The sequence below is a fragment of the Lissotriton helveticus genome, chromosome 12 (assembly GCF_964261635.1).
Source record: "Lissotriton helveticus chromosome 12, aLisHel1.1, whole genome shotgun sequence".
Classification (NCBI taxonomy): domain Eukaryota; kingdom Metazoa; phylum Chordata; class Amphibia; order Caudata; family Salamandridae; genus Lissotriton; species Lissotriton helveticus.
The window spans coordinates 395,874,161-395,891,076 of record NC_136073.1 but is presented as its reverse complement, the minus strand read 5'-3'; the positions used below and the strand labels follow the sequence as shown (position 1 = coordinate 395,891,076).

General features: G+C 45.8%; 1 protein-coding gene across 1 annotated transcript in view; it reads left to right on the top strand.

Moving 5' to 3' along the window:
* Nucleotides 1-16,916, top strand: part of GARRE1 (granule associated Rac and RHOG effector 1) — a 437,745-nt gene that overhangs the window by 245,660 nt on the left and 175,169 nt on the right. Inside the window, exon 6 of the mRNA XM_078670097.1 lies at nucleotides 7,925-8,086. Coding sequence (XP_078526223.1) covers nucleotides 7,925-8,086 — 162 coding nt within the window. The remainder of the gene's footprint in view (nucleotides 1-7,924; nucleotides 8,087-16,916) is intronic.

Sequence of the window (16,916 nt, the reverse complement as noted above, 5' to 3'; positions counted from 1 at the left end):
GATAAAATGAGTGGTATTATGTGGTATGCTTTACAAAGAGTCCGTCCACGCTGTAAAGTGAAATTACTTAAAACGCGTTCTTGCACTCTTCTTATTCAGCCAATGGATAATAGAAAGTATGTATCTATGCGCTCCTACTGCACACATGAAGTGTTAACATTTTGCAACATCCTTCATTATTGTAAAATTTTCTAACTACATTTCGATCTCCCCCTTTACTGTAGCAATGCATCATAAAAGGCTTTTTTTTAATTTGCTTTTTAACACTCCTCGAGAGTGCATGTTTTTTCTAGCTTTCTCTCCCATTTCCTGCGATCAATCATTGTTATTATACCTTTGTGTTTCGTCGGTATACTCATTTTAGGGATCAGACCTGTTGCTTATGTCAGTGCTCGTTATCTGCCTGGTTTGAGGGGGCAGTGGTAACAAAAATAGGATAACCTGCGCTGCCTCCGATACTCTACCGTAAACACTGAGCAGCCTATATTAGTAAAGAAACTCTCATAAAAACTAATATATTGTTTTTAAAACACTGTTGAAGACCTGAGGGAAGCAGACTATGCGCCCATCAGAACAAGCATTCGCTTGGCCAATAGATCTGGTGTTGACCATATGCCTTTTGGGTTTGTCAATGCTTGTTTTGTTTTTTGAAAAATGTTATTGTTTCGAAAGATTCTGGGCCTTCTTCAATCGAAATTTTTGTTTGGTCTCAAAAAGCACACATTCCCATATTAGTCCGTGGCACTTAAAGGAAAAACTTTGTGTGTTGATGTGCTCCTTGTAACAGGTAGAATGCCACCACTTAAAGTGAATTTAGGCAGTGTCTCAAATGGAATGAACCGTTGCCCCATGCTTTACCTTGTAATGGGCGGAATATAATGTAAAGGACACAGTAACAGGCCAATGATTGAAGATGGCTGGCTGAAAGCCCCTATATATAATGCTTAATGTGAGCTGGTGGTTGCCGGTGGGGTGCTCCGGCACTTAATTTTTGGGGATCGGTACTTATTTCCTGCATCATATGTTTACAGAGTGCAAGACAGTGAAAACATATAGATTCGTGAAACAGAGGAGGAGAAACACTGCAAAACCGTTACTTAAGGAGAAAGCAGGAACCTGCATGAGTGAGAAAAAGGGGCCGGGAGTGTCTGGTAGTGGAATAAGGACTTCTAGTCTTGGTATTGGGCAATCAATGTTTAATTGCACCAGCTGCTGGCTTCACTCTTTCTTTAACAAATGAAAATTATTCCTAACTATTGTGTAGGAAAGTTTCAATTCTATGAAGGACATGGAGGCGAGGATTATGCTTTAGCTCTCTTCACTTTTTATTACAGCAGCCATTTCAAAGCACATTTAATTACTTGGAAAAAACGAGAAAACTGTCATCCCATGATTCCCTGGGAATGGTATCGAGAAACCCCCAATCGCATAACATTGGAAGTCCACTATAATAACCAATCGGGCTCCTCTTGCATCTGTATGTTCCCTTACTTTGTGTTGAGCCCCCCCCCCCCCGTTTCGTCACGCGAGTCAGGCCTTAAGTTCTTCTTCACTGGTCCTACTTGCCACCATCTTTTGTTGTAACCAGAGAAGAAGGAAACCTTATGGAACCTTTCTTTTACATAGGAAAACAAATGCAGCTTTAACACAATGAACAAAGTTACCAGGCTCGTACAAGACTATAGTACATAGCATTTATACATCCTGAACGTGTTTACTCTCTAGGGAGGGATCCCTGTTGAGAAGAAGAATCCCTTCTCACCGGCTGGGATAATCCTCACCTCCGTGTCCTTAATAGAATTAATTGAAACTTTCCTAAACGATAGTTAGGAATAATTTTCATTCTATGTCAGGACCAGAGGCGAGGATTATGTTGGTTTAAAGCTTGCTCACTATCAACTGAGCCATATCCAGCACCGGCTTGAAATAAAAGCTCTTAAAAGTAGAGTCTGAGGACCAATCCGCTGCGTTCATTATGTCCTCCAATCTTTCCACAAGTGAAAAGGCCTTGGAAGCCATGGCTCCTCTAGCCGAGTGCACTCCGAAGACGGACACGTCAATACCAGGCATCTGGATCGCCCAGCGTACCCACCATGCAGTAGTGGGGAAAGACACTTCCTTAAACGGCTTCTTGATACTAATGAAGAATTGTTGTACACCCAGGGGTCCGAATTTTGTCAGACATTTCTTAGTAAGCCTTAACACTGCACAGCATACAACTTAGGGCAATCTGAGAAGGCAGGGTACATGATGGTTAAGGGTACATGATGGTTATTGTATGAGACTTTGTTCTTCTACAAACAGTGAAGGTCACCCCAATGGGGAAAAATATCCGACCTTAGATATCCAGAGCCCGGACGTCCGACACCTATCTACAGGAGAGGAGACACAATAGCATTGCTAGATTGGTGGGCCGCGCCTTCTGGGATAAGTACATGTTAGGTTGCCAAGACAAAAACAAATGTAATACTATATTAACATCCAATAAGGCAGAGTATCTCGGAGCCGTAGGGAGAGATTAGCGCATTCCTCTCAAAAGTCTGCAAACAAGAGGGTATTCCCCAGCTGGAACACCCTCTTAATTGAATATGGCCAGCTGAAATGGCGGACCGGAAGCTGTTAATGGATCAATAGGCTAAGCCTTCAGGCGCTAGACTAGGCAAGAAATTCAACACCTGGACTACATCAGCTTCCACAGGATCCAAACTTCGTTGCAAACAGTGTCCCTCGAGTCCAGGCTGATATGTACCTCCTGACGGTACTGTCTGCCCCTGACTTGGATATGAGTTCTTCAGCTTGTTGCGAAAGGCCTGGGACTCACCAGTGTCACCTGTAATCCTCTAAGCCATTAGGGTCAGAGTACCTTCTAGTACTAACTGGTAAGGCAGTTGATCCGGATTGAGAAAGAGGTGAGGGAGCAGGGTGAGTCGGATTGGAGAATACCATGAAAGTTCCAGAAGAACTGGAAACCAGACTTTAGATCTCCACACTGCTGCCTTTGAAACTGCGTTGAAGCACGTGTGATCATTGCGAACGAGGGAAAGGCATCTGCCGCCATGGCTTCGTGGTCTGGTCTCCAGCTGAGAAAGCTGGTGATCCAGCATGGAGGCGAACGCGTCCACTGAGAATGGACCACACTTGTTCTGCAAATCTGCAAATACTCTGGGATGTAACTTCCACAGGCTGGAATCCAGAAAGTGCTGAGAGTGCTAATCCGCCACCTGATTTGCTTGGCCCAGGAGATATTCTGATGTCACCGAGACCTGATGGGCCAGACAAAATTGGCAATAATTGGGCGCGAGCTCTGGGAGAATCCTGGAGCGCGTGCCCCCCAGGTGTTTGATGTATCAAACCGCCGAGACATTGTCCATCTTGAGAAGGACACAAGATTAGGCCCTGTCCTTCATCCAACAGTTGATTGTCAAAGAGCCCGTCAGGAGCTCCAAGCAGTTGATGTGCAAGGACTGTTCTTGAGGCGACCACAGACACCCTATAGCAAACTCACCACAATGTGCACCCATAAGGGACCTGCTGGCTTACTACTCTATGATGATGTCTGGGGCTGAGCCAAAAATCGCACTCCCATTCCACGCTTCCATGTGTGCGAGCCACCAGGAGATTTTCTCCAGTACATCGTCCGTGAGGGCAACTGGTTGTGAATAGGTAGTAAGGCCCTTGTAAAGATGGGTAGCTTTGAGTGGTTGTAAGGTGCAATAGTGCAAAAGGCCTAGAAAGATGGCTTGAATCGAAGAGGACAGGAGCCCTACCAGACTGCCAATTTGACGCAACGAAGTTCGCAGTCTCGCTAGAGTGTGCCTTAACTCATGTCTGATCTTGTCATCTTCCGAGATGGTAAACTGAGAGTAGAGGTAGTGGAGTCTATTGTAAACCCCAAGAAAGTTACTGTCTGAGAGGGCACCAGGAGGGTCTTTTGTTTGTTGATCACAAAACCCAGGCTTTCCATGAGATCCACTGCAACCTGCAGCTGGAGAGACAATCGATGGGGACATTGGGCCATGAAAATTATATAGTCTAAACAATGAGGCGGATCCCCTGCGCTCAAAGGTGTTCCACCATAGGTCTGAGGACCTTGGTGAAACACCAAGGGGCGGAGGAGAGTCTGAAGGGCAGACTTGAAAACCCGAAAGGTTGCTGGCGCCACACAAACTGAAGGAACCACCTGTGTGGAGAGAAAATCGTAACTAACCGCTAGGTAGGCGTCTTTGAGGTCCAGACGAGCCATCCAGTTGACCGGACGAAGCATGTCTCGAAGATGATGGATGCCCTCCATCTTGAAATGTCTGTATACCAGCCATTTGAATTCTCCAAGATTTATAATGGGTCACCAACCCCCTCCAATAAGAACAGGTTGATGAGAAAACCGCTGGGGTGGATGTTTGGAATAGCCTACTTGTCCACCACTTTTTTATCAGAGCCACCTCTTCTGTAGAGAACTGAATTGGCTGGGATCTGTTCGGTTGAAAATGGGTGCCATAAAATTCTATCTGGAACCCTCAAATTGTTTGCAGAACCCAAGCATTTGACATTATTCCCTCCCAATCGTGGGTGAAACAGGACAGTCTGTCCCCGACTTGTACCAAAGAAGAAAGGTGAACACACACAGGAATTGGTCTGGTTCGACTGTCCTCTGGAGCCTCTGCCTCTGAAGCACTGGCCCCTTGTTGGGTAAAAGTTTGCAAAGAGGCATTGATTTGAGAAATATCCTCACTTGAAGCCTTGCCCTCTGGAGAAGGTTTGGGGTGTAGTGCAGCCAGACGTGCAACCCCTACCTCGGCCGGCCCCTTGGCAATTCCGGGGGAAGAAGACCCTTTTCATGGAGGACTAGGCCTTGTCCATGGAAGTGAACGTATTCACAAACTTGCCCAGTTATTTTATGAACGGTTCCCAAAAAGTCCCCCTTGTCCTATCGCACCAGCCTCTGAAGTGGGGAGGTCCCCAAGCTTTGGGTCTACCTTGATAAACAACGAACGGCAACGTTCTGTAGACAGTGCACAGCTGGCCTTACCTAAAAAGATAACTGCGCTCATCCGTAAAGCGTCTCCAGTGAGGCCAGGGAGTCCGAAGTCTTGGCATCCTCTGCCATGTCCATGATTTTGGTAAATGAGCCCACAATATCTAATAGCTTCTCCAGGCATGCCCTCCAGGACTGCTCTATACCCTTTTTTGGGTCCTTTGCAAATTTCACCAGAAAATTGGCCATCCTGAGGTCAATTTCGAGAGTTAAGGCTACTTGTCCTTCTAGAGTAGGGCGGGGCACTCAGCCTGCAAGAAGCTACAAGCCTCCTTTTCTAGTGGTTTGTGGAGGCAGTTGGTCACGTATTGTGCCACCTTGTCGCAGGGGGACCCAGTCTGCAGACCATGGGTGAAGAATTTGATCAGCATACCTGATCCTGCCGTGGCATGAGGCACATCACTGGGTAGGGGGTTTGGGCACCACAGGTCTAAAGGAACCCGCTTCCTCATCTGAGGGGGACTCTTCCTCTTGGGGGTAATGGGAGAATAATGCAGATTGCTCCTGCGGCGTGTCCAAATGGGGGTCGTGGGGGCGGTGTGTTCTGGGCCAAGAAGGCCTACTTTAGCTGGGCAAAAAGTGTCTAGGTCAACTCCCTCCTCCCTAGGTCTCTTCGCTGGCTGTGCACCCGCAACTGAGGGGGGGAGTTAGAGTAGGAGGGCCTCTGAGTCTCTGATGCTGCTTGGGGCCTATTCACTCGCAATCAGCTGCGCAAGGCGCTCTTCCATGGTGCCCATTGCCTCATCTACCACTCAGTAGATGGAGGCATCAACTGCATTGTAAAAATCATCATCCGAAGGTAGGCATGCCAAGGGATCCTCATAGGTGTCACCTGAGTCCTCCATGTGGAAGGATATCACCTTGATGGGCACAGATAAGTAGTCAGAGGCAAGCTAGAGGCTACTCCTGTGAGACAGTCCTCCCCCCCCCCCACTAGGACCTTAAGGGCAGTCTAGAGACCAGGAGATTGGAGCTGTGGGTCCAGGTAGTAATTTTGCGTGGGCAGAGCCGCACAGGAGGGGTCCAGGCCCTAGGAGCACTCATTCCTGGTAAATTATGTGGGGCACAAGGTCTGGGAGCGTGTTCCCTATTGTGTTGTTGACCAGTACAGACCCCATTGGGGCATCGTGGGAGGAAATACAGACCCTGGAAAGGGCATACGCCAGCACTGACAGCCAAGGAAAAGGGTGGCAAGTGCAGACCCCCAACTCGTTCTCCAGAACGGCAAGGCTCCTCCTGTGACAAAAGGCTTCCCCAGCGCAGGACTCTGATTCTGACAGGAATTAAATTGATCGGAGGGCAGAGGACCACTCCGCGGAGCTGCAACACCAATATCGGCCGCGAAGGAGCGCAGAGCGTTCCCACAGCCATTTCACCTGTGAAATAAATAAGCAATATTAGGCGCAATACAGTACAGCCACAGGAAAATGCTCGCTGACACAAGAAAAGGAAGGATACCAGGGAACAATGAATTATCTTGTGGTTGCAAGCAGCGAAGAAAGAGGGGGCTCAACAGAAAGGAAGGACTTTTACAGATGCAAGAGGAGCCTGATTGGGTGTTAATAAGGACTTCCACTGTTATGTAATTGACTGTTTCTCAATACCATTCCCAGGGAATCATGGGACTGGTAGTTTCGTTTTTACCCAGTTATTAAATGGGTTTTAAAATGGCTACTGTAATAAAAAGCAAAGAGTTAAAGCCTAATCCTTGCGTCCGGTCCCGACATAGAATTAAGCACTGCCTAATAGTATGTATGTTATACATATAATTTCAGTAAAAGCAAGCTTTCAGTGCCAGTCATTCAAATGACCTACTGACTGCACATTGATGTGCGGCCGCCCCACCCTCTAGTACACTGCCTCTTAAGAACATTATGAAGTCTTCAATAAATACTGGAAAAACGCATTATCTGTTCATGCAGGATCAGAAAAGGTGTGTGATTGGATAATAAGCAAAGGATAACCAGTACTGCAGAGCAATTGTAAATGAGTTCTATTACCCACTAGAGATGTGCCCCAACCGGACACCGCACCACAATATTTCTACAAGCAATTAACACAAATTATAGGCTTGAGGGCAAGGTCTGAACTCCAGACTAAGTCTATTTTTTCTATCTAACCTTGCCAGGCATTTGTTTACCCAGCCACGAGAAAAGAGCCATTAAATAGCCTCCTGTTGATGTGATTGGTGTACCCAAGTTAAGAAACAAAACTGAAGATGATGGGTAGGCCCTCAAAAATATTACCTGACTGATTCAGGCACGGTTGTAGGTCCAAATTGGCTATCCTGGAGGTTGAGACACAAACATATGTTGGAAGAATTGTTGATCAACCTTTATTATGAATGGAGGCAAGATCACATGAACCAATAATAACCAATATTTATTGGACTTAATTAGCCGTTGTTGTTACTTGGAAAGTTCTAAAGTGTTCCAAGATATTTCTTAGTGATAGAGGTGTGTTTTTCAAGTAGGCAAGTGACTTAATAAAGAATATCATGATGGAGAACCCTTTATTACTGGTACGTTAATCTGTATGTCTGAGATTGACACGTGTCAATTGTAATGTTTATGCAACTGGCAATATACAAATGTGACATTAAAATACGTTTGTATTTATACTGTGTTATTGACCATACTTACTCCTTTTGTGTTTGAAGTGGCTGACAATGCAAACCAGCTAATTGTACTAAGTGCGCACTGTATACATTCTATAATATGTTCTGCACTCCAGTTTGTTTCTCTGTGTATTTGACTTGGAAACTTTAATTTAAGGGAAAAAAATTATGTTATTGTCCGTTAATGTTTTGATAATAGAATGCCGAGCTATTGTAATTGAGATTGCAGTTTAGTTGGCAGCTGTTTACTTACAAAGCTGATTTTCTGTTCAAAGAGCTGCTGTAGTGAAGCAGAGGCGCAGCAAGCAGGACGGAGGCAGAGTCCACCTCAGCCCATTCAGTGTGAGCTTCCCACGGTACCTGTTCAGATAGGAGCCAATTTCCTAAAAGGAATTTCTTTTAACGAGTCTGCAACCGAAAACCTAAAACTCAAAACGGTAATGTGTTTTTTTTGTTGTCTCTCATGTAGGGTAGGAGTTGTCTTGGTTGTGCGCCATTTTGTTCCAAGAAATTCATAAAAGAAATATGCAAGTGTTGTTAAAAAGGCAATATTTGGCGAGTTAGAAAATAATGTGCAGATTTGTAACCGTGCCATTCATGCAATTATCTAGGGGCTTCTTGCTAATATTCCATCATAGAGCTAATAGAGCAGAGGATGATTACACATCTAGATTTAATCTACCAAGGGGCTTTGATAAAATGCAGGTAAAATAATCTGGAAGGTGAATATATAGATTTATTAATAAAGTAACTCCATTTCATATCCGGCTAGAGTCGGGTTTAGTTGTATACCAGAACTCATGTGTAAGGAAAAACAGAATACAGTGTTGATTTTGTTTCTTGCAGTTTTAAAGGTGTATTATGTTTTTAAATTGATGAACAGACTAAAAAAGTAATAGCTCTCTGCAGTTCCACTCTCGAGCGTCCCCGACAAATGCTACCCCCAGCGAAGTTGAGGCATTTGACACTGTGTTTTTTTAGTGACTACGTCACTGGATATTTTCCCTCTAAAGGCACCGGATGTCAGTCGCACCCCAACCTATGGAAATTACTTTAGTTGCAACCTGGTGAATGCCTAGATAATTAGAAGGATGATAGGTAATATGAAGTGCCACAAAATAGTGCTCACCTAATTACAGTTTTACTACATGTGATATTGTGTAATGATAATTGGCATCCTCTCACACACAGTTATGAATCATACTCCGGTTTGTGATTGTTAATACCATATTAGTGTTGTGATCCTTAAGAGACTTTACCATTGCAGGCTTCCTAGTCATTTTAGTATTATTATTACTCCAGGAGCACTTTCAGGGAGGGGCTTATATCACGTTTCAACATGGCAACAGGTTATGCAAATTCTTCGCTTTTCATAATAACTAAAAACAATAGGAGTTGAATGATAAGACTATTGTCCAATTAGGTGTTTGAGAGTAGAGCAGAAACATGTTGACTGAATAGTTGCAACGTGTCCTAATAACCTATGTCTCTTTATTTTTAACCCTGTGATAGTAAGGCATTATGAAAGATTTTTGCAGCCCCTTGTACACAGTTTAAACAGTTAGACTCTTGAGAGAGGAAAATTGAGATTGCCTTATAAGTCACAAAATATTGCAACATAAAGAGATTTAAGGTACTCGCACACTAATCTCCTCACAAACACCACTGAAGGTGAACTTGCTTCTTACCTTTATTGCTGGCGAGGATTGACTCCAGCCATGAAGCTTATGTTCGAGGCATATGAGTTGCAGATCACACACTATTCATTAGATCGCCATCTGGTGTTGGGCTCGGATACTTGCACCTTGTTGTTGTCTTGGGAGAAGTCTATATAGTCACAAGATTGGTGACTCCTCCCTTTGACGATAGTGCGCATGGGCATCGACTCCATCCTTGGATTGTTTTTTTCCGCCATTGGGTTCAGATGCAACTTTTGCGCTCCGGTTCAAAACTTCAAAATGAAGTTTTTTTGACGTGCAAAACTTTCTTAAAGTCTTCGGATTCACTTAAAAAATTCTCGATGCGCCTTCCGTCGAGACTTTTCCAGTCGTTGACGCGGGATGCTGGGCCTATCGACGGCGTAAGGCCTACGGCTCATGGAAAGGACACCGTTCACAAAATGACACCAGTGTGGTGCAAAGTTTCCACACAGTGACCATCATAAGGTCTGCAACCTGTGCCTCTCTCCAGAACACGAGTCCAGCTGTCCAACCTGCTCTTCCTTTAGGTCGAAAAAGACTATTCGAGATAGTCTGGCTCGACGACACATCATGCCGCAGAGATCAGCTCCGGAACCAGAGGACATCTTTAATGAAGGCCGAGATGTCCCAGAAGAAGATTCCGAAGATCTCGAAATCGTGACGGAGGCAGATGACTCAGACAACCCCATCACCCCTGGGCAATGAGTGAGTACTACTGCCCCTACCCCAACCCCAGCACCAAAACAGAAGGCACTGGTCAAGACTTCGCCTGCTGGCCCTAGTCGTGACCGAAAGCGCACTTCAGAAGCTCCGCCTCTGTGCCCGGCTCCGAAAAAGAAAAACAAGCCTTCGGGTACCTCGGGACCGAGCAAACTGCATTTAGTAGTCCCACTGGTGCCTTCTGCAACAAAGCCAAAGGAACACTCGGCTTAAAAATCTGTTCCGACTCCTTCCACATCAAAAGATAAACCGGGCCCGAACACCTCCAGGCCCATAGAAAAAACGGCGTTGAACATTTCTAAACCTAAAGATCACGCCTCGGCTCCAAAAACAAAACCGAAACCATCGGAATCTCAAAACAAGCCTAAGGATTCTACCACGCCTCCTAAGACTAAAGAGCATAAAACTCCACAACAACCCCACTCGACCCCGAAAGTGGTTATCGAGGAAGAGGAACCTTTTTCATCCGAATCCTGTCGATCCCAAACAGAAAAAGATATATATTAACCCTAAAACTGCCTGTGAAGGACTGTGCTACATCACCTATGCCGCCTCCTTCTCCTTTACTTCTTACTAATCCCCTTCCTCTACCCAAACCTGTTAAACCACCTCTGCCTGCAACTTCTCCACCACATACACCACCAGATTATTATTATGATGATGAAGATGAGAACCTAGGGTTGGGGGGAGACCCCAATGATCCATTCACAGATCCAGATGACCCACCACAAAACAATTGGGATTACAATGATCCAATAGGTATTCCAGACCTCCCAGGCCCCCAGCCATACCCAACAAAACCATCTCCCCCAGACGACAATATTGGTTTTGGGCAACTAATTAATAGGGCTGCGGTTTTTCACGGCATGACAATGCACTCAGACACAACAGAGGAGGATTTCCTTTTAGATACATTTGAACAGTCCCAAAAATCTGTACAAATATTACCAATGATTAATGGGGTCATTAAACATCCCCCTGACATATCCAAATATCCCGTACTAGCCAGGATTCTTAATCCAAGGATTGATAAAAAATTTAGACCTGCCCCAGAAGACCCTGCATACATCAAAGGACACCTACCTTTAAATTCTCTAGTAGTTTCTAACGCTAGGAAGCCTGCCAATTCGCAAACCTCCGGGGATGCACCACCCCCGGATAAAGAATCCAAATTAATAGACGCATCTGGCAAAAGGGTAGCTGCGCAGGCAGCCAATCACTGGCGCATAGCCAACACTCAAGCACTGTTGGCTAGATATAATAGGGCCCATTACGACCAACTGGAAACCCTATTACAGCATTTGCCTGACCAATATAAAGCGCAAGCAAATGATCTCATACAAGAGGGTAAACTAATAACAAACGCCTCAATTAAATGTGCCCTTGACGCAGCAGACACTGCCTCTAGATCCGAGGGCTTCCGAGGACTATGTCTGATGTCACAAGAGGAGAGACATGGCACCAAAAGGTGGGCAACGCCCGAAGAAGAAGAAAATGGCTACAAAGAGAGTAATCTGGACCCAACCACTAGATAGCAGAATAGTGTATAGCATGGGAATTCAGAAAATTCAAGCGGCCCAACAACTGTTTTTCTTAAAATAACCATTTTGTTACATAATATAGTGATTTGACTCCTGAAGTTTTAGAATTTGGATACCTTAATTTACCACCTGATTGTAAGACTATTTTGAAGAAGCATGCTGCCCTACAACGATGGCATACCGTGCAGAAAATTGGAAACAGTTTTATTCAATACTGTGAGCGATCATCTGTACATTCACTCACTGAAACTCTATCATACATAGTGTGAATAATGTATTCAGTTGAGGCCTAGCTTACACTTTTGCTTGTGTACACCTTTGAGCAATAGCCAGCTATAAAACAGATAGTTTATTCCTGTATGGAACATTCCTGCCATTAAAGCCTTCATAGAAGGGGTAAGAAGAGTTACTCCAGCTAAGGCCTCCTGTGTGCCAACATGTTATCAAAGCATTGTTCTTGCAAAACTCGTGTCTGCTGTTCAAGCAACTCCACTCCTGCTCCATTGGTGGCATTACCAAAGTTGTTTTTCTTGTAGCAGTCAGTTCTTTGCACAGGGTGGATTGATAGCAATTTGTGTCTTTGAACTTTAAGATGCTGTTCATTTGTCATATGACTGATTACACTGTCCGTACAGCACCATGCTCATTATTGATGCCATTTCCTGATCGTTATCTTAGGAAGATGGATGGCTTGAGACAAACTTCGAGATTAAGGCTTTGTACTCCTTTTGTTATTCTGAATTTCAACTAAAGAATTACAAAAAAAGTTGGCAGATTTCAAGAAAGGTCAGTGGAAAAAAGCATTCATTCAGGCCCATAAAAACAAAGCAGTCATACACAAACCCTCAGTTTTTGGGTTTCGCCTGCCGAAAGGCTGCGCTCTGCGCAGCCTTTCAGCGCAGGTGAAATCCTATGTCGACACTAAGCACTTCGGGAACGTCCCCCGGCTCTCATTGGCTAGCTCCATAAATGGAGGCTAGCCATTGAGTGCCGGATCTGTCCGTCAAGGCCGGACCAGATTCGGGGGCGTTCCCGAGATTTTTTCCCAGGGCGGAGTTACGTTTTTTCCCGTTCCCTCCCCTCCCGCCCCCTCCGTGTGCCTCCCCGCCCCCTCGCTGTCCTGTGCACGTTTTCCGCCTCCCTCCCGCCGTCCGTGTCCTCTCCCGCCCTCCTCACGCCGTCCGTGTCCTCTCCCGCCCTCCGTGTCCTCTCCCGCCCTCCGTGTCCTCTCCCGCCCTCCTCCCGCCGACCGTGTCCTCTCCCGCCCTCCTCCCGCCGACCGTGTCCTCTCCCGCCCTCCTCCCGCCGTCCGTGTCCTCTCCCGCCCCCTGTGTCCTCGTAGGTGCTTGTTAAGATAGTTAGCCATATACTTAGAATATTTAAAAAGAATAAAAATTAATTATAACTTAACTAAATTCATTGTTAAATGTTTAGCTATCGTGAGACGTATTAATCACATTTTTAAGTGTCAATATTTTTTGTAGGGATGAATCATCAGTGGAAGCTGTCGTGTTAGTCTTTCCTCTATGTCTATCTTCGTGTCCCCCGACGTGTTGAGCGCGCGGCTTGCGCATCTTTTCCCTATGTTGTTATCGGCGCTGTATACTGAGCACTGTGGCGAATGTGAGCCGGTGGGCAGAGTTGTCTGTTGTGGAGCGGCTCTGGGTCCGCTTTGGGAACTGATTGGCCCCTCTGCCCCTGACCGTAGGCTTTGGATACACTGTGTGTGCGTACGAGGAACCGCACCGGGCGGACCCCCTCACCCAGTGCCAACCTGAACCCCTCCGCCCCCTCCTCCGGGAGCCTGGCCCTTACTCGGCCGCCGCGCCGGGGCCCTGGTGGTGGAGGGCGAAGGTCCAGGGGGGGACGTTGTAAAGCCGAAGGACCATTGCCTGACACCAGGGGGGCGACGGGGGAGCTGCAGGGGGCTCCACCCGTCCCCTCAGAGGAGGAAGAAGTTGAGGGGCCCCCAGGACACATGAAAATGAACATTGAGAACTTCGAGGCGCTGAGGGAATGGCTTACCAGTACTCTGGAACCGATGTAAGTAAAGGATGGGGGTGGTGGTGGTCGCTGGCTGTCTTGTTGGAAAGGCTCGTTCCACTTGTGGTTATTTGGCAGTGCGGGGTTGATTTCTCTTAATGAATGCAGACACAGACCTGTTTAGTACATACTACCCTCACTGACACTCTGGTATGTGCTACACCTGATCAGAGGATCGAGATTGTCAGGCGGTATAAACGTACCCAAACTCTTTACACTTCTCGCTTGAGTTAATCGTAATGAGATGTGTTTTACTATATTTTATGCTGTGACCGATGTTGGACGTTTTGCCTGTCTAGCCAGCAGGTATACTTACTGCAACACACTATGTGTAACTTTCTCGAGTGATTGCTTAGTTGCCTAATTGGTGGTTCGTCCTGTCACTATCTAGCCAGTTAAGATGCACATAACTGATGATACCTTCGCATAAAAAACGGGATGCTGCGAAAATGTGTCGGAATAAATGCTGTCTGCCGAGGATCACACCGAGGGCCCCACTCCGCACAGATCCTCCAGCCCCTATTGTCCTTACTCTAGGGGGTCTCACGCACTGCATCCGCCTCAGAGCCGTGGCTTCACTCGCCCCGTGGGGCAGGCAGCTCCTTTGCCAGCACTGGCACAGGCTGGTGATGAGAGGGGGTTATCTGAGTGCCGGCGCCACCTGGCACTGAATGTATGTGCGTTTTTTTTATTTTAAAAGGAAAAGGTGAGGGAAGTATAAATGCTCGACGCAGCCATTGCGGCACTACCGGCTGGCGGCGAGTGCGGTGGGTCTGTGTGAGGGGCTATCCCGCCCGCAGCCTCAGTCAGGACAGGCAGTGGTTGTGAGAGAAGATGGGGTGTCCCTGCTCTCCTCCTGAAGAGGAATGGGCGTTCTCTGGGGTGCAGGGTGAGGTGTCTCCCTACCACGTTCCTATAGCCCCACTCGGGACAGGCAGGGAGGCTCTCTCCCCGGGGCTCCCCTCGCCCTCCGGCAGTCGCACTCAGGTTAGCCGGGGTCGCTCGCAGGCGCAGTGATCTCCCCAGGGCTTCTGCCGTCCTTCTTCAGTGCTGCTAGGGCCAAGCTTCCAGTTCCCGCCCTGGCGACCCCTTCAGCAGCAGGCACCAGCAGTCACCCCGGGAGGTTTCCAGGCTGAGCCCTCACTCCTCATCAGTCCCCTCGGGAGGGGCCGCGCCATCACTCACTTGTCGTCCTGCAGACACAAGCATCCAGGTCAGTTGTATTGTTCTTGTCTACTACACCCCAGCCCTTCTACCGATTATTACTCGAGTAGTCGGGGCTTCGGGCTCGGGGGTTGGGACGGGGTGAAGGGGTTCGGGGGGGGGGTGAGGTGAAGGTGTCTAAGGGGGGGCGCTGCATTTTCTTAAATAGACCGCACCGCCGTAATTTTTAAACAAGCATTTACAAATGCAACGGTTTCGCCTTTGGAAAAGTTTGAGCTATTGGCATTGTAAATGACAAAATTTGTATTTATGTGTTGGTTTTGAAAACAGATAAATAAATGGCATTGCCATTTACAATGGCAATAGCTCTAACTTTTCCGAAGGCGAAACCGTTGCATTGTAAATGCTTGTTTCAAAGGTTGTGTCACCTTTAAATCTCTAAAATGCCCTTCAACTTCTGAAAGTCTTTCCAAATCCTGAAAGCAATGCAAAAAGGTCCCCGCATTCATTAGCAGTCCAGACATGACTCAACTTTTACGCAAGGCAAAATAGTTCTTTATTGCGTTGCTTCAACATACTTTGGAAAACCCAGTTTTAAAAGGAGCGTAGCCAGGTGGACTGTGATGCATTCAGGGTTTTTATGCAGGATCTGATCGACCACTCATAGATATTCCGCAGGCACACTCGATACGTAAAAAAGGGGCAACCATTCCTTTCCTTGGCAGCATCCCACTGCAAGGCAGTAACTTCATCATCTGCTCCTACACTTACAAATATTAGTGTTGATATTCATGCTAGAGAGGAAATCCAAGTAGGTTAGACAGTTTTAAGAACTTAGGAAGTTACTTAATAGTATGATCTCTTCTTTCAACCCAGTCCATTCTTAAGGGAATGGGGCAGTGATTTCAAGACTGTGCACAGTGTGTGATCTACAGCAATACATGCTGCAAATGAAACATGTAACCATCTGTTTGCAGCTTGTTTTGTTGTAGATTCAAATGCACCCCACCTCCCTTGTGGATGGAAATTAGAAGGTTTGATAGCTGGCTTAACCAAGCAGTTCATATTTTCCGTCACACACACAACCAAACATACTGATTCAGATGGGGAAATATACAGTAATCTTAGGTGGAGATCACAAGTTATTTTTGAAACTTCACTCAACAGTCTTGAAATATACCACTTGTAATATTCTGAAGCCAACACTAGATGGCAGGAGAGTGCCCAGCTTTTTTATCTGCAAAGCAATCTGCAAACAGTTGGTTATTGGTAAGGAGCATTTTTCCTTTACATTTCTTTTTTTTTTTTTTACATATCTGTATGAAAAATGGAAAGCAGATGTGATGTTGCATTTTCATAGGCATTTTCTTGGTTTCAAAAGTGTTTCTGGATCCTGGACAGAGATTTCGTATTTATGATTTTATCTTGGAAGTTGGCTTTTCGGATTGCAATGTTATTAGGCGACTAAAGTGTTGGCGAGTTTAAAGCTTTTTGCTTTAATAAACCATTCATGATTGCTCGTAATGGCAGGACTGAGTTAAGTGCGCCGTTGTCATTTCTGATTTTTACATTAATAAAACTGTACAGACGCATAATTTATTGCATATCCTTCGGCTGTGCAGTTCTTGCATATGTTTGTATCAAGTTGCCTTTGAGGTACAACATATTACAACAAGCATTGGAAATGCAATAGGTCTCGCATTAGAAAAGTTGGAGCTATTGGTCTTGTAAATGTAATCATTTTTTAAGTTATGTTTATGTTTTTATAATAGCAAATGTATTAATTTTGGTATTGTAAATGCCAATATTTATAGAATTTGCAAATGTGACACCTATAGCATTATTTAACATCTTTTTGTGACACTTGTAATAAAGCTTGAAACATTGGGAACATATTTGAACAAGTGGTGCTGTGGTGGTGCGGAGTAGGGAGGATGGGAGAATGGGAGGAATAGAAGTAAGAAAGCAAGCCCAAGTGAAGTATGTTTGTCTTGAAAGGTTAAGGGAATGGACAGAATTGTGATCCTTGTCCGCTTCCAAATTGCATGTTTCGTGGATGGGCTTCACTATGAGCACACAAGCGAATCGACAAGCAAACC